Below are 24663 nucleotides of genomic sequence, written 5' to 3' on the forward strand. Positions count from 1 at the left end.
ACATGTGCTATTCCTCTGCTCCGTTACCTTAGAGGTAACTTACGATTGACTATATGCAGTTATATATAAGAGTGTTGAGAATGCCACACAGAGATCACTGAAAAATAGGTGACTACTTTTAAAATACTTTAGAATATGGATTAATAAGAACTAGTGATAATTGGATTATGCTAACCAAAAGGAAAAGTTGGGATGAAATTATTTACAAGTCTGCTAAAGTATAGATTAAACAGATTTAAGTTATTGTTCCAAGGGTCTTAAATATCATAGCAAAATCTGCAAAACATATTTCAAGATGCAGAATAGTTACAAATATGAATAGACAGATAAAGTAGGAAGGATCTTTACATTTCTTTTTGAGGATATGGAAATAATAGGTATCTATCATTAATACTCGAAAGACTACATTGTAAAGATGGATGACTGGATGCTTTGTCTATAAGCTTTATAAACATGGCTATCTGTGGAACTACTTCAGGCCTTACTATTAGTATTTGCTAGAACGCTTTCTATGGATGAATGCAGATTCTACTAAAACTAGGCTCTAAGTACTAAAATGTGCTTCTATAGGTTTACTTAGCTTATTAACAGCTTTCAGAAAACCATCCCAAATGACTACATATCCCAAGCTTGAGAGGGGCTTTTATCATATACATTATGGTCATGCATATTAGTGAACTGCTTATGTAAGTTTTATTTTATGAGCTTGTGATAAGTGATATTTTTCCTTATCTTTCAACCAGTTAAATTATACTTCTGTGACTATTACTTATTTATAGAAAACAAACTAAAGCCTTAGGAGACATTCTATATAGATATGGAATCATATCTGCCACGCTGAGTATCCTTCAAGAATTAAAATGACTTGTGGCAACAAACTTCATATGCAAGCTAAAAAATGTTGATCTTTTCAAAGTAAATCACTCTTTCAAATGCATTTTTGTAAAAGTGAATAAATTCAAGAAGAAATAAACATTTATTTTAAATTCCATTTACTAATACTGCTTAACACGATGTTCACCGAAGATCTGAACAAACAGTACTAAATGACATTCTGGATTTTAACACAGAATATCTCTGCCTAAAATTTTTAGCAATTGAGAACCACATGACAAATATCTACATAATTTGGGCATTTATACATCTTAACTCATGGGTTTCATTTGGAGAAGATGTACAATGATTAAGGAAGTGTTCATTCATTTGTTATCTACATTACAATTTGCATTTCTAATTTATTTAGACATGTGATGCTAGTATTGTGGCGGTCATGTACAACTAATTGGCTATCAGTTTGTGTAATTTCTGGACTTAAGCAATCAATGTATTAAATGTAATAAATCAACACCTATTGTCTTTTATGTATCTAATATTTTAGAGGATACAGATGTTATAGACTAGTAAACTAGAAATATCTTTATATTTCTTTACTCTCAGAGCTAAATAGTGAAGAATTTTCTCATTTCTTTCATCCCAGTCTTTCTCTATGAATTCTTTCCAGTTGTCACTACCACGACCTCAGATGAGGGCATTAAAACACCTAACTGTCTCAAAGGCCAAAGTAGACGCCCTTCCCTCTGCTGGAGTGCTTCTTCCCCACTTTACAGGCCAACTTCTATCCACTAGAAGGATGAGTTATGTGTGACTCCACAAGCAGCCTACTTTCATGATCCAGCCATACCACCGCCTGCCCTCTTCCCTCACTTTGATCTCTTCTTTCATGGCACTTTTCACAACAGTAATTATATAGTATGCTATTATTTCTCTTATTCCCTCACTGAAGTTTAAACACCGTAAGAACAGGGACTGTTTATTTTTTCATCAATGTTTGCCTGGCACTCAAATATTTGTTAAAACTGTATAAAGGAAGTATAACATCAGAGAATGCTGAAGTAATTATAGAGAGTTTGCAGACTGTTTGTGTTTCCAGAGCACCCCATGGATCACCACCCTCTCCATCATTCTTACTGTTTATATATTCTGCTGCCTCATGAAGCTCCTTGAGGGCAATCTTATTCATCTTTGACCTGGCACAAAGACATGCTCCATACTAATTTTCAACTAAGTATTATTAAAATGGACCTATGCATGGATAACTGCCAAAGAGCTGCTCATGCTCAGTCTGGTCACTAACTGCTTGTGTGTATGCTTATGGTGATTTTATATACATAACTTGCTAGTTAAATGATTTCCAATTCATGTGATTATATACACACGCCTATAAAAGACTCCACAAAGATAACTGTTCTTTCCAGGTACTCCCAAACTCTTGATATGTTTCAGTCACTGGTTTACAATAGAACTACTTTTGAGCTCTTTATTTTCAAATAGAATTTAGAACCTAGTTTTGAACCATTAGGACACTATTTTGCAGAATACCTTTGATATTATGTTACAAGTTCCAATTTCAAGACATGGCTTTTGTTACAAAGTCTCCCCAGATGCTGTAAGGTTGCTATACCCTTATATGCAAATCTGATAACTTGCAGGACAAGTGTTCCGAATGTTTGGTTATGCTATGCTGATTTCAGAAACATAAAGCTTAACTCTCAGCAGAACTGAAACTTTTAACCAGCTACTTGGTAAACATGCAGACCGGTTTCTTAACTATATTACTAAATAAATAGACAAAAGAGCAAAGAAAGCATATAAGGAAAATTTACTATGGCCTATAATCATGTAAAATATCCAAATCTAAGATTCTCTAATATTTTTGCTTTGTAAATATAAACTACCCATTACATAATCCAAGAATACTATGAGCACACACACACACTAAACCCTGTTAAGATATTTTTCTTTTTTGAGAAGGAGTCTTGCTCTTGTTGCCCAGGCTGGAGTGCAGTGGCACGATCTTGACTCATTACAACCTCTGCCTCCCAGGTTCAAGTGATTATCCTGCCTCAGCCTCTCAAGTAGCTAGGATTACAGGCACCTGCCACTATGTCTGGCTAATTTTTTTGTATTTTTTTAGTAGAGGCAGGTTTTCTCCATGTTGGCCGCACTGGTCTTGAACTTCTGACCTCAGGTGATCTGCCTGCCTCGGCCTCCCAAAGTGTTAGAATTACAGGCATGAGTCACTGCACCTAGCTGATATTTTTCAATATAAATAAAAAATCAACGTACGCCAGGTGTGGTGGCTCACACATCTAATCCCAGCACATTGGAAGGCTGAGGTGGGTGGATCATTTGAGGTCAGGAGTTTAAGACCAGCCTGACCAACATGGTGAAACCCTATCTCTACTAAACATACAAAAATTAGCTAGGTGTGGTGGCGTGCACCTGTAATCCCAGCTACTCAGGAGGCGGAGGTGGGAGGATTGCTTGAACCCGGGAGATGGAGGTTGTAGTGAGCTAAGATCGCACCACTGCACTCCAGCCTGGGTAACAGAGGGAGGCTCCAACTCAAAAATAAAAATAAAAAATAAAAATAAAGTCAACATGACCATGCTGACTTTAACTGAAATGCACAGTATTTTTTTAAACAAGCTAAATGCCTACAGACTCAATACTCATTGAATTTCAAGTACACATTTTAAAGATTCATAACTTATTTTTGCATCAAATAGTAAATCGATATTGTTAATGATCATCTTTTTGATATTTGGTCTCCATATGGTGACAAAATTTCTTCAAGACAGATTAAGGAAAGACTGAAGTAGAGAAGCAAGGGATTAGAGTCAAGTTCTAATTCTGGTAACTATCTATACATTTTAGAAAAATTTCCTAACCATATGCTTTGGATTTTGCTTCCTGAAAAAGCAGAAATCATATCCATTCTACTTCCCATAAGACAACTGTAAAAAAAAATAAAATGAGATAAAACTATAAAAAATAAAAATTATGAAAACATAGGATTAAACAGAAACCCAAGTAGGCCCTTTAATGAATAGACTTGTATACGCTATGCCATCTAATTTTAGTATAAAGAATAGGGCTCACTACCTAGCACTCAGTTTTATACTCAGATATTCCTGAATAAATGGACTCCTAAAAGATGATCTCTCTCTTTTTTTTAAAAGGCTAGTCAAATAAAGCAGTGGGAGAGGAGACAAGATGATCTCTTAACGAAGAAACATGAAGAACAACAAAGATGACTGTTCTCTCATTTGTTATCTCTAACTTCAGTGAATTAAAAACAAGTGATGATAGTCTTCCCTGGCCCTTTTAGATATAATGCTTTTTTTTAAGTTAGTCTAGAACTTGTATTAAGGACTGTAAGGTATGACTCACAGGTGAGATATCAAACATCACTACTTGAAGCACTAAATATCTATACTATTTCCAAGTATAGCAGTATGTCAGTTATTAAATGCTTACATCTTGCTTTCCCAAAAACGGCATAATTGACTTCACTATTTTCCATTGGTTGATATCATGTTTCAAAGAGAGCCACTAGACAGTACAAGTTGCTTTTTGGTTTCTTTTTGCTGGTTATGATTTAATACTACTAAAATCCATTCCCATTCTATACATTTTCTAAAATGTATAGAAGATTTAATTCAATGTATAAGCTTAGTTATTAATCTAGTTTGAATCTATAAGCCTAGTTACTACACAGCATTATAGTTCAGAAATTTATCCCATTATAATAATCCATTCCAGGATATTATGAAGTATTGCTGTCTCTCGTGCTAGTGCTCTAATTTTACATTATTGTTGAAAAGTAGTAACTGATGGATCACACATTTTTAATCCATGGTGCCATCTGGAAGGAATTTCAGTAATTTTAATTACGCGTGTGCATAATGCAAAAGCATAGGACACTACTTTTTTTTCTAATGTTCTATTTAAAGACAGAAATGTATAATCTGCCTTATGTAATGGGTTGTTTAATATAGCACAATAACATTACTAGTGTTTTAATGATTATAAAGGCACTATTAAATCTCACGCTCAGCCATGGAAGGCCATAGAGGATATCTTACTCATTTCCTAGACTAAAGGCAGGATCACTTTAAGATAATCAAGATAAGGAGATTTAGAAATCATTACCCACCTGACCATCCCTTTTACTTAATATATGAGGAAGCTGTAGCTCAAAGAGATAAAGTCTTGTCTAAGACTGTGAATACGACTGGTGGCACAGCTAGAAGAGCCCAAGTACAATCCTTTTATTTTTGAAAGACAGAGAGGATGGTAGGAATATGTTACATTTTTAGAGACCAACAAAATAATGACAGACCATTGTATTATTCACATTTTCTCCCAGGAAATTATTTTTTCTTGAATTTTGTCAGGTTCAGAATGCATTCTATAAACTGTTCCCATAATAAAATGGGTACTGATACAAGAAGCCCTCTTAAGTTTTAAATACCAGAAAAGCAATACTGTTAAGCTAATGGCTAATACTGTTCTATGTCTTCCTTATTTCTAAAGTATGTCTTCACCAACTTCAATATTTGCTTTCCATAATAGAAGAGCACACATGTTGTATTAATATCATATTTTGGGAAGGAAGTACCTTTTCTCTAAATATTTTAATTAAAAAAAAACTTATTGGTGTTAGATTCCAGAAGAGGTATAATTAAATCTCAACTAAATAAAGGGGGAAACCAGACATTTTTACTTTAGCTTTTCTTTAATTGTATAAAAGCTCTTGGTTAAAAAAAAAATGCAACATTTCATGCAAATTAGTCTTTATACAAGGATACTCATTGATAAATCAAGTACAACTGTATTATCTTCCATTTAAAAATGTTACCTAATATCTATTCATAATTATAGGAAAGCATTTGTAAATTATAAAATAAACAAAATCTTATGATTATAGGAACTACCCACAAAGAGACAGGCAAGAGTTATTATTTCTAAACTTTTCTTAGGAACATTTAAAATTTGCCTCACAACATCCCTGTGAGGTAGGGAGGTAAGTGTTCTCATATGACAACAAACCAAATTGATCAAAATATTAGTATCTAGTTACATGCAGAAAACTGGTTATATTTTTAAATCTTAAAAAGAAACGGCATCTATGAGTCAGTTCTACAAAGAAGTCCAGGAAGATTAGGTTGCTTATTTTTCACTGTATTTATCAGGAATAACAGCTATTTTGATTTTCAACTAACAGAAATCTTTCTCCATTGAAGGCTTTTAAATCTTCTAAAAAATTAGCAGAGCAAGTATAATGGTATTTTGCCAAAGAAACAAAATGCAGGATGCCATGTCAAGTCATTCTCTTCTTTCTCTACATGGAGATCGCTTAAATGCAATCTGGGCATACACAGGAATCCAAGCAGTTAAGTGTCTTCTTTAAAGATACTACTTCTTTTGACTCTTCAAAGTTAAAGCTGTGATGATTGTGTCTTTTAAAATTTTCATGTTTCTTTCATGTTAGTTTCTATCAGTCAGGGACTATTTGCATCTTGTCAATTAGGATAAATTGTAGATCCTCTTCTTCTGTGAGAAATGGTGACTCCACTAAGGTCCAAAACTAAAGATGATCAGAGATGTCATCCACCAAGGGAAACTGGCTGTCTCCGGAGTAGGAAAAAAAAATCTAACTTGGAGAACTTATCTTTTCTGACTCTCAAAAATACATCCAGTAGATATAAGGATGTAAGAGAGTAGAGTCCAGCTTTTCCATAAAAGACAAAATGTTCAAGCAGAAAAATTTTTAAGAGTGGTAACGGGAAAGGGTAGAGAAACTATTTAGGTGTATGATGCTTTTTCTTTATTACTTACTACTCAAGATAATTCTCTCTGCAAAAAAAATCCAGATGTGAAAAAATACCTAGTATTAGTTCAGGGCTGAACATCTAGTAGATCATTTGGGTTGCGAGACTTCAAAGATAAAGTACAGTTATAGATCAGCTTCCGTCCTTGCTATGGAACCTAAGACTTTCTGACCATATGTAATAATGGCAGAGTAGTTTATCTGTTCTAAAAAGCTGAAAAGATGTAACTACAAATAATAGCAGTGTTCTTGGATTCAAGTAACATCCCATGACATGGTTCTTCATGTAACTTAACAAATTACCAGTACTCCATTCTCTGCAACTCTAGAGAAAAAAAATCTATTATTTTGTAGAGCCAAAGAGGTTTTAGGTGGTCTCTTTAATAGCAAGTTAGATTGTGAGTAAAGCATATCCTAAAATGATCCAATTACAAAAAACAATTAAGCCCTAGGATCAAATATGCTTTCTGAAGACACTTTTGCTAATATGAAGTTCCAACAGCCTCATGTTACAGACACCAATGTGGCTATGAAGGGAACCTTTCTCTATTAACTATGTCTCATTAAGTGTCATGGAGAACTTTTATTATTTAAAGTTTAAAAAAACAAAAAGAACCACTATTTTTTTTAAAAAAAGGTAAATGAGACTTGAAAGATTTGGATTTATTATTAAAGGGACAGAAAATAGCAAATGCTGGTGAGGATAGGAAGAGGGAAGTTCACAGCCTGTTAGGGGGAAGTTATATTAGTACAGCCACTATGAAAAACAGTGTGGATGTTCCTCAAAAGACTAAAAATAGAACGACCATATGATCCAGCAATCCCACTGCTGGGTACATATCTAAAAGAAAGGAAATCAGTACATCAAAAAGGGTATCTACACTCCCATGTTTACTGCAGCACTATTCATGATAGTCAAGATATGAAATCAACCTAAGTGTCCATCAATGAATGGATATCCAACAACAGTACCACATTGTGTATATGTGGTATATGTGTTACATATGCACAATGGAGTACTATTCTGCCATAAAAAAGAATGAGATCCTGTCATTTACAATAACAGGAATGGAACTAGAGGACGTTATGTTAAATGAAATAAGCCAGGCACAGAAAGACAAATATTGCATATTTTCATTCATATGTGGAAGCTAAAAACAATTGATTTCATGGAGGTAGAGAATAGAATGGTTACCAGAAGCTGGGAAGGGTAGTGGGGAATGGGAGATAAAAGGGAGTTGGTTAATGGGAACAAAAATACAGTTAGATAGAAGAAATAAGATCTAAAGTTTGGTAGTGCACAGTAGAGCAACTATAGTTAACAGTAATTTATTATATATTTCAAAATGACTAGAGTAGATGTGGAATGTTCCTAGCAAAAAAAAAAAAAAAAAAATGATAAATGTTTGAGGTAATAGATATTCCACTAACCAGATTTGATCATAATACACTGTATGTATTAAAATATCACATGTACCCCAATAAATATGTACAACTATAATGTATCCATAAAAATCAAAAAATTTTGGATTAATTTAGTGACTTAGTTCTGTACTTCGTACATACAGCAGCCTTTAAAATGTCCTTTGACATGATTATGGCATTACTATACTGCTGGAAGGTTAACATACAAGTATGCTGAATACTCAAAACGACATGTATCCAGAAAAACAAACCCTCTATATTAAAAACTAGGTAGAACACTGTCTATGTAAAACAAGTATTGACCATATAACTGGCCCTTTAAAATAATCATCAGCCGACATTTATATAATGCAATAAGGAAAAACACAAGCTAAATCTTTTTCTAGAGTAATAATTACACCAGAAATCAGAGTTATTTGAAATGAATAATTTTTAGGATGTGTATTTTTATTCATATTTAGTAAGAACATGCTTTATATTCATCGGAACAATGCTATAATTTATCCAGGTTTTTGTGTTTTGTTTTTTGTTTTTTTTTTGGAGGCAGAGTCTTGCTCTGTTGCCCAGGCTGGAGTGCATGGCAGGATTTTAGCTCATCACAACCTTCGTCTCCTGGGTTCAAGTGATTCTCACGCCTCAACCACTGAGTAGCTGGGATTACGGGCGTGTACCACCACGCTCAGATCATTTTTGCATTTCTAGTAGACACAGGGTTTTACCATGTTGGCCAGGCTAGTCTCAAATTCCTGGTTTCAAGTGATCTGCCTGCCTTGGCCTCCCAAACAGCTGGGATTACAGGTGTGAGCCACCAGGCCTGGCATTATCCAGTATATTTTTAAAGGAATGTTTACAATCTCCTTTTTTTTTTTAAAAGAAAAAAAAAGGTTTATTTGTATTATTTTCTTTCAATTAAAAAATATTAAAGGAAAAAATATCAACTAAACTTCTTTAAAAGTCAAACAGCAAATGTACCCCTATTCCCACTCTCTGTAAGAGCTACTTCACATACTTTAGAGAGATAAAAAGCCAGAAGACAGGAAGGTTTCATATTTTTACGTAGGAAAACTGATACTCAGTGAGGAGCTCTTAAAAATAGTGACGTTTTAGTAAGAATTCTTCCTCCTTAACCCAGTTATTTTTTCCTTTAAAATAACCTATCAATTACCTTTTAAGAGATAAACATAGGAAAGCATATTGCTCTATTTGCCAATGAATAATTCCTAAAGCCACCAAGTTGTGAGGGTATAAGGGGAAATTAATCAATAGGAATAAATATTAATAGAAAAAAAAAACTACAAAACTAGAAATATAGGGGAACTTTCTCACCCTGATAAAGAACATCCATGAAAAATATATAGCTAACATCATACTCAATGGTAAAAAAAACTCAATGCTTTCCTTCTATCAGGAACAAGATTAAGATGTTCACTCTATTCAACATTGTACTACAGGTTCTAGCTAGAGCAATGAGTTTCAAATAAAAAAAGATAAAAAAAGAAAGAAAGAAAAGGAAAAATATCCTGATAGGAAAGGAGGAAGTAAACTATCTTTATTTACAGATGATATAATTTTATATATAGAAAAGCCTAAGGAACCCACTAAAAAAATGGTTAAGACTAATAAATGAGTTCAGTAAGTTTGTAGGATACAAGATCACTATACAAAAATCAATTGTCTTTCTATATACTAACAATGAACAATTCAAAAGTAAAATTAAGAAAACAATTTCATATAATAGCACCAAAAAGAATAAAATCAGAATAATTTAACAAAAGAAGAAAATTTATACTCTGAAAACTAAACAACATGGTTGAAATTAATTAAAGAAGCTCCAAATAAATGGGAAAACAGCCCATGTTCATGAATCACAAAAGTTAGCATTAAGAGGAACATTTTGGCCATGAGCTTCAAACTGATCTACATATTCAATACAATCCTTATCAGAATCCCAATTGGTTTCACTGAAGAAATACACAAGGAAACTCATACATAATTTCTAGGCACTAAAATTCATATGGAAATTCTAGGTACTGAGAAGAGTCAAAACAATTTTGAAAATAATACAGAAGGGATCATACTTCCCAATTTCAAACTTTACTACAAAGATACTAAGACAGTGTAGGCCAGGCACGGTGGCTCACACCTGTAATCCCAGCACTTTGGGAAGCCGCGGGAGGATCACTTGAGGTCAGGAGTTTGAGTACAGCCTGGCCATCACGGCAAAACTCCGTCTCTACCAAAAATACTAAAATTAGTTAGGCATGTTGGTGCATGCCTATAATCCCAGCTACTCGGGAGGCTGAAACATAAGAATCACTTTGAGGCATGAAAATCGCTTGAACCCGGGAGGCAGAGGTTGCAGTGAGCCAAGATGGCCCCACTGCACTCCAACTTGGGTGACAAAGCAGGACTGTCTCAAAAAAAAAAAAAAAAAAAAAAAAAAAAAAGACAGTGTAGTACTGGCATAAATAAACATTGAGATCAGTGGGACACAATTAATAGTCCAGAAATAAACCCTCATATTTACTGTCAGCTGATTTTTGACAATGGTGCCAAGACAGTTCAGTGGATAAAAAGCAGTTTTTTCAACAAATGGTGCTGGAACAACTGGATAGATGTGAGCCTCTATCTCATATCACATGTAAAAATCAATGGACCAAAGACCTAAACCTAAGAGCCAAAACTACAAAACTCTCAGAAGACAACATATGTGTTAATCACTGTAGACTTAGATTAGGCAGCAATTTCTTAGAGATGACACCAAAAGTTAAGCAAGAAAAAAATGAACTGGACTTATTCAATATTTGTGCTCAAAGCACCAAAAAAAAAAAAAAGTACTGAAAAGACAACTGATATTTAAAAATCCATTATCTGGTAGGGGGCTAATAACTAGAATTTATAAAGAACTACAACTCAACAACAAAGAGACAAACATTCTAATTAAAAATGAGGAAAGGATCTGAACAGCCATTTTTCCAAAGAATATATACAAGTCACTAATAAAGCACATGGGAAGATGCTCAGTATCATTAGCCATCAAGGAAATACAAATCAAAACTACAGTGAGATACCACTTCACATTTAAACCAGGATGGCTATAATAAAAAAGACAGACAATAACAAATGTTGATGACATGGAAAAATCAGAACCCTTATATACGTGCTGGTGGGAATGCAAAATGGCACAGCTGCTTTGCAGTTTCTCCAAAGGCTAAACATAGAATTACCATATAACCCAGTTATTCTACTCCTAGGCATATACTCAAGAGAATTGAAAACATATGTCTACACAAAAACTCATACACAAATGTTTATAACAGCATTATTCATAATATTGGAACTTTCAAAAAGTGTAAACAACCAAAATGTCTATCAACTGATAGATGGATAAACAAAACATGGTATATCCATAGAACAAGAATATCAGACAAGAAAAGGAAATGAAATACTGATACAATCTACAACATGGATCAACCTTAAAAACATGGCTGGGTACGGTAGCTCACACCTGTAATCCCAGCACTTTGGGAAGCCAAGGCGGGTGGATCACCTGAGGTCAGGAGTTCGAGACCAGGCTGACCAACATGAAGAAACCCCATCTCTACTAAAAATACAAAAAATTAGCTGGGCATGGTGATGCGTGCCTATAGTCTCAGCCACTTGGGAGGCTGATGCAGAAGAATCGCTTGAACCTGGGAGGTAGAGGTTGAACAAAACACATGCTGGCCAGGCGTGGTGGCTCACACCTGTAATCCCAGCACTTTGGGAGGCCAAGGCAGGCAGATCTCCTGAGGTCAGGAGTTCGAGACCAGCCTGGCTAAAACGGTGAAACCCCATCTCTACTAAAAATATAAAAATAGCCAGGCATAGTGACATGTGCCTGTAATCCCAGCTACCTGGGAGGCTGAAGCAGAAGAATTGCTTGAACCCGGAAGGCGGAGGTTGCAGTGAGCCGAGATCGCACCACTGCTCCAGCCTGGGTGACAGTGCAAAACTCTATCTCAAAAACAAACAAACAAACAAAAAAACACATGCTAAGTGAAAGAAGCCAGTCACAAAAGACCACATATTATGATTCCATTTATAAGGAATGTTCAGAAGAGGTAAATCTATAGAGACAGAAAGTTGGTTAGTGGTTGCCTAGGGTAGGTGGAGGGAGAGCGTGGGTGTATAGGGAGAATGACTACTAATGAGTACAAGGCTTTTTGGGGTGGGGAGTAATGAAAATGTTCTAAAATTCACTGTTGTGCTGGTTACACAACTTTGAATATACTAAAAACCACTGAATAGTATACTTTAGATAGGTAAGTTATTTAGTATGTGGGTTATATCTCAATAAAGCTGAGATATAATAAAACAGTCCTAAAAGTTAACAATTTGGTCAACAGTGAATATATGGCCAAGCTAAACTTTAAATGGAAAATGGCAAACTGAGAGAAAACAAAAGTACAATGTACACTTATTTAAACTGTTTAGTTATATCTACACTTCACACATTCTACAAGGAAGACAGTCCCTGAAGAATGACCACTTTCAGTATCAGTGATTGTGAGCTTATTTCCATATGAACTGTGAATCTTACGTATTATCCACATGAAGCAAGAGTTGCGTCCAATCTTTACAGAGATTCCTTTAGAAGGTTTAGACTAGAAACTAGATAGATGGGTTACCTAGTCTCCAACCTCATTTGGCTTCATTTTAAAAAGCTTTAATATGTTTAGGTGAACACTGCACATGGCATTTTACTGAAGATCTCATCACTCCTTACTGTCACATATATCACAAATGTCACGTATTTTGTGGCTTGCCTGGCCTCTGCCTAGGTTTACACCTTGATCTTGGCCCTAACTATGTTGGTAAGAGGAAAGATGGCCAAATTCAAAGGAAAAGAAAAATTCTTCCCTATGTCCTAGAGCAAAACTGTCCATGTCACCTACCTCCCTTTCAATGAAATCCCCGCTATACCATGCTAAGAACAGAAAGGGAGGGGAAAAAGGAATTTTTTAAAGCCCTCCATAAAAAGGAGATCATAATTAATCTAGGATCAATCTGTTCCATGGTAAATGACCAAACCTGTAATTCCAGCTAGTCTTCTTGAAAAGAGAAACTGCCAATCACTAGGAATGGGTTGAATCTTCTTTCCCATTAATTGTAACAGTAAGGCAGAGGTGGAGAAGAAGAGTCAAATCGCCATGGGAGGTGAGTTAATAATGTCTTTATCTCACATGAAGAATCATTTTCTTCTTGTGAATAATCTGTATCAAGTGATAATGCCTGACAAAATAGTTTAGCAAATTTTAACATTTTCCTCAAAATCTTTAGAGAATAAAGGTTAGTTTTTGAAAAAAAAAATAAAGAGAGGAAAATGTAAATATATCTATACAGAAAGCTAATGAATGCTCTAGGTCACTAAATTATATTTCTTATATAGTCTTATTTTAAAATATATACATTGCTTCTAGGCTGGGCGTGGTGGCTCATGCCTGTAATCCCAGAACTTTGGGAGGTCTAGGCGGGCAGATCACGAGGTTAAGAGTTTGAGACCAGCCTGGCCAACATGAAGAAACTCCATCTCTACTAAAAATACAAAATTAGCCAGGAATGGTGGCACATGCCTGTAATCCCAGCTTCTTGAGAGGCTGAGGCAGGAGAATCACTGGAACCCGGGAGACAGAGGTTGCAGTGAGCCGAGATCATGCCACTGCACTCCAGCCTGGGCAACAAGAGCAAAACTCTGTCTCAGAAAAAAAAATTGCTTCTCATTTTCCAGAGAATGCAGAACAGTGTACATGACCAAACTACTACAGTACTTCTTATAAAATACTACTGTTCAGAATTAGGAAAAAAAATTCTGACATCTCTAAATTGTTATGATGTCTCACAAATGTTCCTTGCCTTCAAATTAATCTAGAAAAACCTAGTTTTTGAGATTTGATGGTGGAAGAATAACGATATTTAAGTCAATTATTAAGGAGAATCCTACAACTTAAATCTTTCACCTACAATTTTATCAACAATAGTCACTTCTTGTGAAATCAAGTCCCAGCTTTATATACAGGCCACAGTCTTATCCAAACAAAAGTTATCCACAGAAATTACTTCTATTTCAGTTTATTACTATAATCTAAGATTTGCTTACTACCCATTAAAAAAGGAAACATCACAGTGTGGAGAATATAGTTCCTGAGAGCTCTTAACAGTCATTCACTGTTTTCCTGTTTTTATCATCTTCAAAGTACAGTAAATCCAAATTATATTTAAGATTAGGAACAAAAATAAATAAAAAATTTTAAAAATTAAAAAATTAAAAAACAAAAAATTTTAAAATATATATAAAAAATTTTAAAAAGAAATGAGAAACTCACCCCCCCATTCCCCCCCACACACGAAGATTAGGCCAGGCGCAGTGGCTCACACCTGTAATCCCCTTTGGGAGGCTGAGGTGGGCAGATCATTTGAGGTCAGGAGTTCGAGACCAGCCTGGCCTACATGGTGAAACTGTGTCTCTACTAAAAATACAAAAATCAGCTGGTCGTGGTGGCATACACCTGGAATCCCAGAGCTACTTGGGAGGTTGAGACAGGAGAAAGGCTTGAACCCGGGAGGCAGAGGTTGCAGTGAGCCGAGATCGCACCACGGCACTCCAGCCTGTGGGACAGAGTGAGACTCCGTCTCAAGAAAAAAAAAAAGATTAAACATTTCTTTTGTATTTTAATTTGTATTTATTCTGTTAAATATAAAAATTTTTTAGTTCTTTTGGTGTATTTGTATTTAACTAGCATTTAGTTAAAATGCTATGTAAAATTTCCAGTGAAACTTAGTTTTTGAAATTGCACAAAAATTCCTAAAGTAGGGGCTTTCTAAAACTGTGATAATAAATATAAATGGAATAAACCTACACAGATGTCATACATTTTGACAAAACTGTAGTTATACTGATTTAAAGCAAAACTAATATGCTAGAAAGTGACATTTCTGCATATATTCTTTAATGATTATTTGTTGGAAACACATAAAGTGGCAGAAAACAATCTCTTTAACAGAATAGAAGGTACATGCAATATCCCCAAAATACATAAATTCTAGAAGCACCATGAGAACACATTATCTAAACATTAGAAGAATCTAAATATAATCAGTGTTTAAAAGAGGCCATTTTCTATTAATGTAATCAAACTATTATTAAAATTTATCAGTACAAAAATAGCTTCACAAACTAATGTATATATGTCTTTTCTGAACTCTCAAAAATATGGTAACAGTTATTTATCAATATAGTACCGTATATCTGAGGATCAAAAAATTGTAATGAACAAAATAAAAATGTTTAGTTTTCAGTATTACTTTGTGACAGCACTGGAATACTATAAAAATCAACTATGTCCAATATAATTTTCAGTGACTTTAAATTTTTTAACAATCTACTATTTATTATTTATTTTAAAAAAGAAAGTAAATTCTAGAATTCCAGACAATGGATGCTATGAAGCAAACAATAATTCCCTGGAAAGAGAACAAAACCTTCCCTCTTATGTATATGCCAGCTTATTAGTATATAGCGACTTTACTTGATGTATAGCTAATCTAAGATTAGTTTCAAAGGATGTCCTAAAGACTTCAATTGGTTCAAGTGTATACCTCCTCAATCTCAAAAGACATTATAATTTAGGTTAAAAAAATTTTTTAGAAAGAAATAACAATTTAGATAAAATAATAACATTTCCCCCCAAAAAATCAGTAAACATTTCATCCTCATGATCTCCCTTTTCTACACATCTCTAAACTTTAAAAATAAGTATACTAAAACAGTATGAATTAACTGAAGCTTATTCAATAAGAATGTTTTTGCATAGTTTATGACAAGGATATAATAAAGTCCTATAGCACTTCACTAAGGAGTATTGAGTCGCTTATACATTAAAAATTTAGTTCAGCTGCATAGCTAAAAATCAAAGAAAGTAGTAATGATTCAAGGTAATCTATAATGCCACTAAATCAGAAATGATATAAAAAGTTGTAACAGCTTAGTAAGTTTTTCAAAAGTTCAAAAGTAATTTTAGAAAAGTATTTGTGGATGAAATTATGCCTGGGATTTGCTTTAAGAACAACACAGTGGAGGAGGAGTAGATGAGGGCAGAGATGAAATAACACTGGCCATTTTTTTATAACTGTTGAAAGTAGGTGACATGTTTAGAGGAGTTCATTATAGTATTTTCTCTTTGATATATGCTTGAAAATTTTTATAGTAAAAGGTTATAAATATTAAAAATGTTTTAAATCTTGCTTATTTCTAAAGCTAAGTAACTTTTTAAGAAAGACTTAACAAACTGTAACCACGTTACTAAAACTTTCAGAGCTAAATGAAAAGCATGACCTTCTTTTGATATGTTAATTAACAAATTCATGAGGTTTAGTCATAAAATTTGCATTTTAAGAAAAGAACAAATGGCTTGCTAAGTAGCTATTACTACAGTCAACTCTTAATTACTTTGACTAGATTCACTGTTCCCTATAGACCCCCCATTTTTTTTTTCTTAGCACATAGACATTCTAGTGATTTTGCTGCTTATTTAGCAGTAAAATGGAATCAACCAAAACAGAGAAAAACTGGTCAAAAGTTTTTCTGCTACTCATTCTTTTCTGCTAAAACACATGATGAAGAAGGAAGGCAATATAGTCTAAATAAGCCTTAAAAATGTAAGATTTTAATTGTGTTGGTTGCAATGGGAAAAAATAATAGTGTGCCCAGTTTAAACACTTGTGAGTTTCAGATTTCAATTAAAGTTATTTTAATATTCTGTCTCTAATTCATGAATCACAGATCTTATTTCTATATAGGTCTCCTAGGATAGTAACAGTTACTAACTTCCTGACACAAGAATGTGCTTGCATTGGATATCTGCCTAATGTACTGTACCTGACAGTGCATACCAGGGTCAAACAGCTAAGCTGTAGACTCACAGTTGTTACCAATGAACTATGTGACTTAGGCAACTCACCTAACTGCTGGGATTTAGTCTTCCACATGCCAAAGGCACATGCTTTCAAACTTTGACATTTTACACTATAATCGGCACGCACACATATATGTATACTATTGAAACAGTTTCTACTCTTAATATGAGTTTTACTTTGATGTTTTCTCTTTGGTTTTATTATATTTCATTTTTCAGAAAGCCACAAATAGCCTATTAAATTGATATCAAACTACCATAGTTTGGAAAATCTTGGATTATATCACCTCTAAGGTCTCTTCTAGCTTTGATATTCTGGGATTCTAGCATTAACTTAAAATACTCAATGTTCAACACCTCTGGTGGAAATCTTGTTTTCAGTCAAGTAACTAGTTGAATACTGATTAATACTGATTAATGTAAAATCAAAACAAGTTCAGAGAATGGCTTATAAAATCCTGTGAAGTACTTTTAAAATAATAAGAACTACAAGATTATGTAATACTCTTCACATAATTAAAAACTTAAATTGACCTGCTAAGTTTTATATTCAGAACTCTGTCAAGTATCTCCATGATTAATCTATGAATTCTCATAGTGAAAGCAGCTATGTACTTCAAGTCAAAGTACCTCTAATTAGACTCTTCAGAACAGATTAAAATCAGCAGAGAAGACCAATTCCAAGTAGTAATTCCAAATATTAAGGATTAACAAAATTGAAGAAATTTAGAAAATTTTAGGCTCATAAACTAAAAATAGCTTTTACAAATGTTAAATACAAAATTCTTATTTCTAAATGCTACAGTATTCAACACAGATGGCTCAATTTAAGTGTTAGCCCAAAAAATCAAGTATAGAATTATGTTCAGTGAAGTTTTAGGTTGTTTATTAAATGGATATGTAAAACAATTTAATAGGAAAAAAATTTTTCCTTTCCTCAACATAGTAAAATACTTTTTAAAATTGCATACTAATATTATTTAATTGTAACTGCATATCTTAAAAGACTATGTTTAAGAAATCAATGTAAATGTATTATTCAGATCAGAACTAAAATTTTTCATGTGTTCAGTCATTTTTATCACTATAAAAAGAAAATATGGTTATATGGCAATAAAGCAATAAATCCATAACTCCAAAGTATGTCTACTGTTTCATGTAAAATTATTAGCACTGTTAGCAACAAATTAGAATAGGCTCACAGTCAGTTTTCCTCTGTTCATTCCTAAACAAATCTTTTTGTTTTTTAGAGTCAAGGTCTTACTCTGTCACCCAGGCTGCAGTACAGTGGCACAATCATAGCTCACTGCAGCCTTGGATTCCCAGGCTCAAGTGATCCTCCTGCCTCAGCCTCCCAAGTAGCTAAGACTATAGGTGTGTGCACCACCATGCCTGGTTTAAGTTTGCACATTTTTTGTAGAGACAGGGGTCGCACTATGTTGACCAGGCTGGTCTCATACTCCTGGCTTCAAGTGATCCTCCTACCTCAGCTTCCCAAAGTGCTGGAATTACAGGCATGAGCCACTGTACCTGGCCATTCCTTTAAAGACCTTAACTAATTTTTTCTTCCTTCTCAGCCTGACAATGAGGTCTCTCAATGTTAGCCTCTACTATATTTAATCCTATGCCCTTAATATTCAACAAATTTCAGCTGAAATAAAAATTCTCATGAGAAACAGTTGAAGAGTATCTCACTTCATTTCAATTTTGCTAATATGCCAAAGGATTTTTTCAAAAAATTGGTCCCCGAAGAAATGTACAATAAAGGAAAATTGTTTTCCTAATTTTAACTAAAATTAACCTAGTGAAAAGTTTCCAAAGAAGGATAAAGATTAACTTTTAAACAGATGACTGATAGGTATTTGTTATACATTTCCAAGACTGCAATTGCACAGACCTCCTTATACCCTAAAAATACCAAGCATGGCCAATAATTAATATAACTGGTTTGGAATGCATTTAGGATAAATTATATCTTTTCGGAGTATCAAATTCTTTTAAGATTCTAAAGCAAGTGAAGACTTATCTCCTGTTAGTTGGTGTGCAAAGATAAATCTGCCATTAACATTAACAATCCCATGTGAGAAGTTATCTCAGCTTCCTTCTGTGAAATCATGTGGTCGCCTCGAAGACTATGATAAAACTTAATTTCAGAGTGGAAAGCCTACTTAAAAAAAAAAAATTACAACTTACAAACTTTAGGAACATACACAAAAACAGAAACCAGGTTAATAAAGGAGGCCTTTTAGAGGCTATGTTAAAAGACAGGTAGAAGCAACTTACACTATTTTATTTCACTGAAAAACATTTGTACTGTAATTAGCTTAGTGCTCCTTTTTCTACATAAAGGATATGTTCACTGCAGTCTGTCTAGGCAACTACAAACTATAAATTAATAAAAAGTTTGTGTATTTTGTTTCTGAGGTTAACAGAAGCAGTTAAAAAAAAAAAGTCAAAGTCAACCTAGAATTTTCACTTAAAGCTTGTAACTACAAGGGTTCCTGAAAGCAAACATTTCCATATTTACACATTTACTTAATCATGATTGCTGAATTGAATCTGTACCTATGTGAAAATGGCAATGCATTCTGAGTTGGTTCAGCCCTTGGCTCTGAATTCTGTGTCACATCAGGTGTTCTTTCATCGTCTGTCCCGTTGATACTTTCTGGAGTTAAAGGAGACTGAAGATCCCCACCTGCAGATTCCTTTAAAAAAAAAAGGGGGTGGGAATAAAAAAGAGTTACACTTTTGTTAAAGTGCACGATATCATCTTGAGGTTAAAACTGCCTTTGACGTATGCTTACTGATGAACCAAATTTCAACTGAAATTTGAGTCAAAGACTTATAAAATAAAACTTGGAAATTTTTATTTTTTATTCATGGCAAGCTATGAAAGAAAAGTTTTTTGAAGCTGGGCAACTCACAAGAAAACTCTCTGAAACATACAATTTAGAAATGGAAATATAATGTAATTTAGAAACACAGTTTCAAATAATTGAAAAATGTTTGGTTTATATAACTAATTGGTCAGAATAAAAGATATTTAAAGAATTACTATACTTCCAAAGAAAAGACACACGAAAATTCGAGAAGATGTGATTTTGGTGGAAGAAGTAGATAATGGAAAGGGTACAGGAGAAGAAGTGGGTGAGGAGAGGAGGAGGCCAAGGGCTGAATGAGATTTGCAACACTTTTTATCCGCCCTACTTTTCAATCCCTATAGTGCTACTTAGAAAAACAAGCAGAAATGCCTCTATAACCTATTATCTATAATGATGTTAGTGCATTTCAGCTTATCTTGTTTGGTACTCATAATGAAATTATTTTTCTTCACAAAATTTCCTGTCTTATTTCTACTTTTCATTAAGATTTGCCTTTCAAATTAAATTTATTTAAATAACATTGAAATTTATTTCATTTTAAATAAATTGAATTAAAATGAACTCAAGCTGACACTTATGTCCGCCACCATCAGATTATCTAAATTTGTTATTGGAAATCAGAATGAGAAGTCATTTGATAGACCTATTAACTAGGTGAGGCATTAAAATCAGACTGTTAAAGAGCAGCTTGGTGGACCTCTTATGATCCCTTGGCAATAAAATGTCACAATTGAAATATCTGTCTATGTTTGGGGAAAAAAATAAGTGTCCAACAGGGGAGTGGTTAGAAATGGTCATAATTTGTCAACTTAAAATACAAGATTTCCTCTAATAAAAGACAAATATGAGCAATGTAGCAAAATACATATAATTTTTAAATATCAGAATATAAAGCAGAATCTAGGTTATGATATTTATATATTTCATATTTATAACGTTACACATGATGTGCTAGAAAATATATGTAAAATATTAACATGGTGAGACTTTTGTTTTTGGGACTTCTGGTTTTATAGTGCTGTATATATTTCACTTCACATTTAAGTATTTTAACTAATAGTTTCATAATGCTATAAACTATTCAAGCTATTAAAGATCAAAAGGACACTTTAATTCTACATTATCATTTAACTATTTTTCAATTTTCAGCAGAACCTGTATTTTGACCTTTAATTTCATTTTTATTAAATCTTTCTCCTAAATCCACTGTTTCCATTAGCTGGCAGTCAGTGCATGAATAAAATCTACAGTATAATGTGACAATATAAAAATGTTTTACAACAAAGTCAAAATCCTATTAAGTGAATAATGGGAACAGCAACCACAAAGTGACTACTTCTAGGTCAGTTATGGACCATATTAATTAGTCAGAAAAAATTTAACCAGCCAGTAAGAAACCATAAAATAATCATCTCTGGTATTAATAAATCACGCCTATTTCTCTCCAAGACAGCCCAAGCCAAACTAAAATAATGAAAGGTTGAATGTACAATCTGCTAAACAGTTAAATTGGTGAAGATTCAATTCAGTAGAAATGACAACAGAAACAAATTACTGGCTAGTCGTGGTGGCTCATGTCTATAATCCCAACACTTTGGGAGGCCGAGGCGGGCGGATCACCTGAGGTCAGGAGCTCAAGACCAACATGGCCAACATGGTAAAACTCCGTCTCTATAAAAATGGAAAAAAAATTAGCTGGGCATGATGGCAGGCACCTCTAATCCCAGCTACTCGGAAGGCTGCGGCAGGAGAATCGCTTCAACCCAGGAGGTAGAGGTTGCGGTGAGCTGAGATTGTGCCATTTCGCTCCAGCCTGGAGCAACACAGCAAGATTCCATCTCAAAAAAAAAACCAAAAAACCAAAAACAAAACAAATTACCTTGTTAAACTTAAAGGGCATAACCAGGGTTAGCAATTAAGGATTAACTCAGGGATTTACTGGAACTGGTTGATAAGAGTGTGCAAAAGTACATTGGGATGAAAAGAGAGAGAGGAAGAGGAGTAGCAGTTTGACTCATCGTTGTTACCATCTTCTGGGATAAATGCTCCTGTCACGTCGAGGGTAAAATAACAGGGAGTAGAGTTTGAGGTATGGGACTTGAGGAGGTTACAAATCTAAATGCTATTAAAGTAGACTGTTCCCAGGGGCAAGTTAAGAAGGGGAGAAAGAAATAGAGGTTGTAGCAATTTCAACATCTCAATGCAGCAAGCTTTTCTTCAGAAAACTTAATTAGCTACATTTAACTAACGGCATAGTTAGTTATCCTAGATCATTATACCTAAAATGAAAAACAAAAAGCCCACCCAAGGCACGGTATTTTATTTTTTTAATTTCATTTTTCATTCTGAACCAACTGAGAAATTGGGTTTTTTAAAAGTCAGCTTAAAAAATATAAAATTAGTATTTACTGATGAAAAACAAGAAAAAATTCTAACAGTACATGAGGGCACAAAAGGAAAATGAAACCCTCTTTCCCTCCAACTAAGCCAGAGGTAGCCAAAAGTATTCTGTAAAACCTTCCAGAAATTTTACATATGCTAAAAATAGTACTTGAAAAAAGTTTTTTATTTAACATATTCTAAGCATCTACTTCTTTTTAAATCTAAATTTTGTGTAATTTCCTAAACATCCTAATTCAGTTATTCTTTTTTGGTGTGTGTACCCGAAGCTGATAAGAAAAATGAAAAAAAGCAAAAAATAAAATGAAATAAAAACACATCAAATGAACCTTTCTATACCCTTTATATCCTTGCTTTGAGAAAATAAAACCACTTACATCTCATTTTGTTTCTGAGAAACTCTCCCTATACCTCCCACCAAAACAAATAATCTGCAGGAAGAAAAAAGATAATAACATTGAAGAAAAAATATATTTTTGGAAGTAAAAATCTGAGAGAATATCAAGGAAATCAAAACTAGCAGATGCAACCTATTATAAAAAAGGCGCCTAAGCACAGATGTGAGATTCAGAAAATGCTTAAGAATTCTCTCTCTTCCTACCCATTTGTGAAGCGGGTAACTTAAGTGAAAATTAAAATAAAACCCACAGCTGAATTTTTGGCTATGAAAGCCAAAAAATGAGAAATATTCTGAAACACATGGAAAAAAATTGACCTTGACCCTTACTCTAGGACAAGCCTTTAGGGTGGTATTGCAGACCTACTCTGTATTAGAAGGGTGGGCTGGGGAGGTAGGCAGCAGCACTCCCATGACCCACTATACCAAATAGCACTGCCATCTTCCATTTCATGCCAATAAAACCTGAAATTAAATTCCCATTACAGTTTCATCCTTGTTGGCTTAAGGAAAACAAGGCCCTTTCTTTTTACCATTTAACAAACATTTGTAGAAGACTCAGTCCACTCTAGTGTTTTATACTTAAAGATGAGAACACTACTCTTTTCTGAACAGGGTCGGACAGAAAAACTGGAGGAGGAGCTAACAGTCTTGAGATCCCATAACAGTGGGAATGGAAAGAAAGAAAAAGGGACCAAAAAGACGGCAAAAGGATACATAAAGGAACATGAGGCTGAGATCTCAAACAAGATCCCCAAATCCTCTGTCGCACATTTTTCCTATAGTTGATCACCATCTACAGCCACTTTTCTGAAATCCATTTTGTAACAATCACAGAAGTTCTTATAATCTGACTTTCTGGATTAATTTATGCTCTTCCTTCGCTATGTAAAGTATACTGGCTGATAGATGCTTTGGGTTAGTGGGTTAATTGTCACTCTGCTTGGATGTTTTGTACTCACCAGCTGCATTAAATGCTTACCAAGAGTCAGCTGCATGTGTTCCAAACCTGTTTATGCCAATTCTATTTATATAATTATATAACTGAATTAAGTACTATGTAAACTGCTGATTTTGAATGAAAAACTAGAGTGGTTATTTTAATGAGAGCCAGGCTAAATACTATGAAATGACTAAAATGTAAATGGCTAAAAATTAAAACCCACACCTGAATTAGGCATAAATAATATTTTACAATATAATATCTAACATAGGAACAGCTTCAGCATCTCCTAGAAAGTTGTTAGAAATGCAAATACTCGGGCTCCATCTTAGACCTACTAAATCAGAAACTCTGCGAGTGAGGCTCACCAATCTGAGTTTTAGCAAGTCTTTCAGGGAATTCTGATACAGAATTCTGATGTATAGTATTTTGCAAATATATATATATATATATATATATATAGTATAAATATACAATTAAGGCATCTGAATTTTTAAAGATAACCATTAGTGCCAGACACTAGGTATCATCATTCTCCCCATTACAACTACATGAGTTGTTAACATTTTTTAGGCATTTACTACTACATGCTAAGCACTTCCTAATCCTCATTTAATTCTCACAATATTTCTAATAAGGACATATTGTTCTCATTCTCATTTTACAGAGGAGGAAAAATAGTGACTTGCCTAAGCTCAGTAAACTATTAAGGGTTGGAGCCCAGATTCAAATCCAAATTCTAGAGCCCCTAATACTAACCATGACCTGATATTGTGTGATTACCATACTTATTTATTTCAATGATCCTGTAAGTAATACTCATGCTATAAATGTATAAACACACTTGTGTTAAACAACCAAGTGTAATACATAGCAACAAAAATAATTTATGTCTAGGTTTGTCAGACTCAAACTTTTAACCAGTCTCTTATACCTCCCTCAAATAAAACCAAAATCTATGACCAACCAAGTTTCTACTATTATTG

At 34.0% G+C, this 24663-nt stretch overlaps 1 protein-coding gene across 1 annotated transcript in view; it reads right to left on the bottom strand.

Moving 5' to 3' along the window:
• The window catches only part of HOMER1 (homer scaffold protein 1), a 141483-nt gene that overhangs the window by 46579 nt on the left and 70241 nt on the right, over window positions 1-24663 (bottom strand). The window contains exon 5 of the mRNA XM_012462095.2: window positions 19621-19760. Coding sequence (XP_012317518.1) covers window positions 19621-19760 — 140 coding nt within the window. The remainder of the gene's footprint in view (window positions 1-19620; window positions 19761-24663) is intronic.

This window comes from Aotus nancymaae, unplaced genomic scaffold (genome assembly GCF_030222135.1).
Source record: "Aotus nancymaae isolate 86718 unplaced genomic scaffold, 86718_ANA_hifiasm-v0.15.2.pri h1tg000014l, whole genome shotgun sequence".
In the NCBI taxonomy this organism is placed as follows: domain Eukaryota; kingdom Metazoa; phylum Chordata; class Mammalia; order Primates; family Aotidae; genus Aotus; species Aotus nancymaae.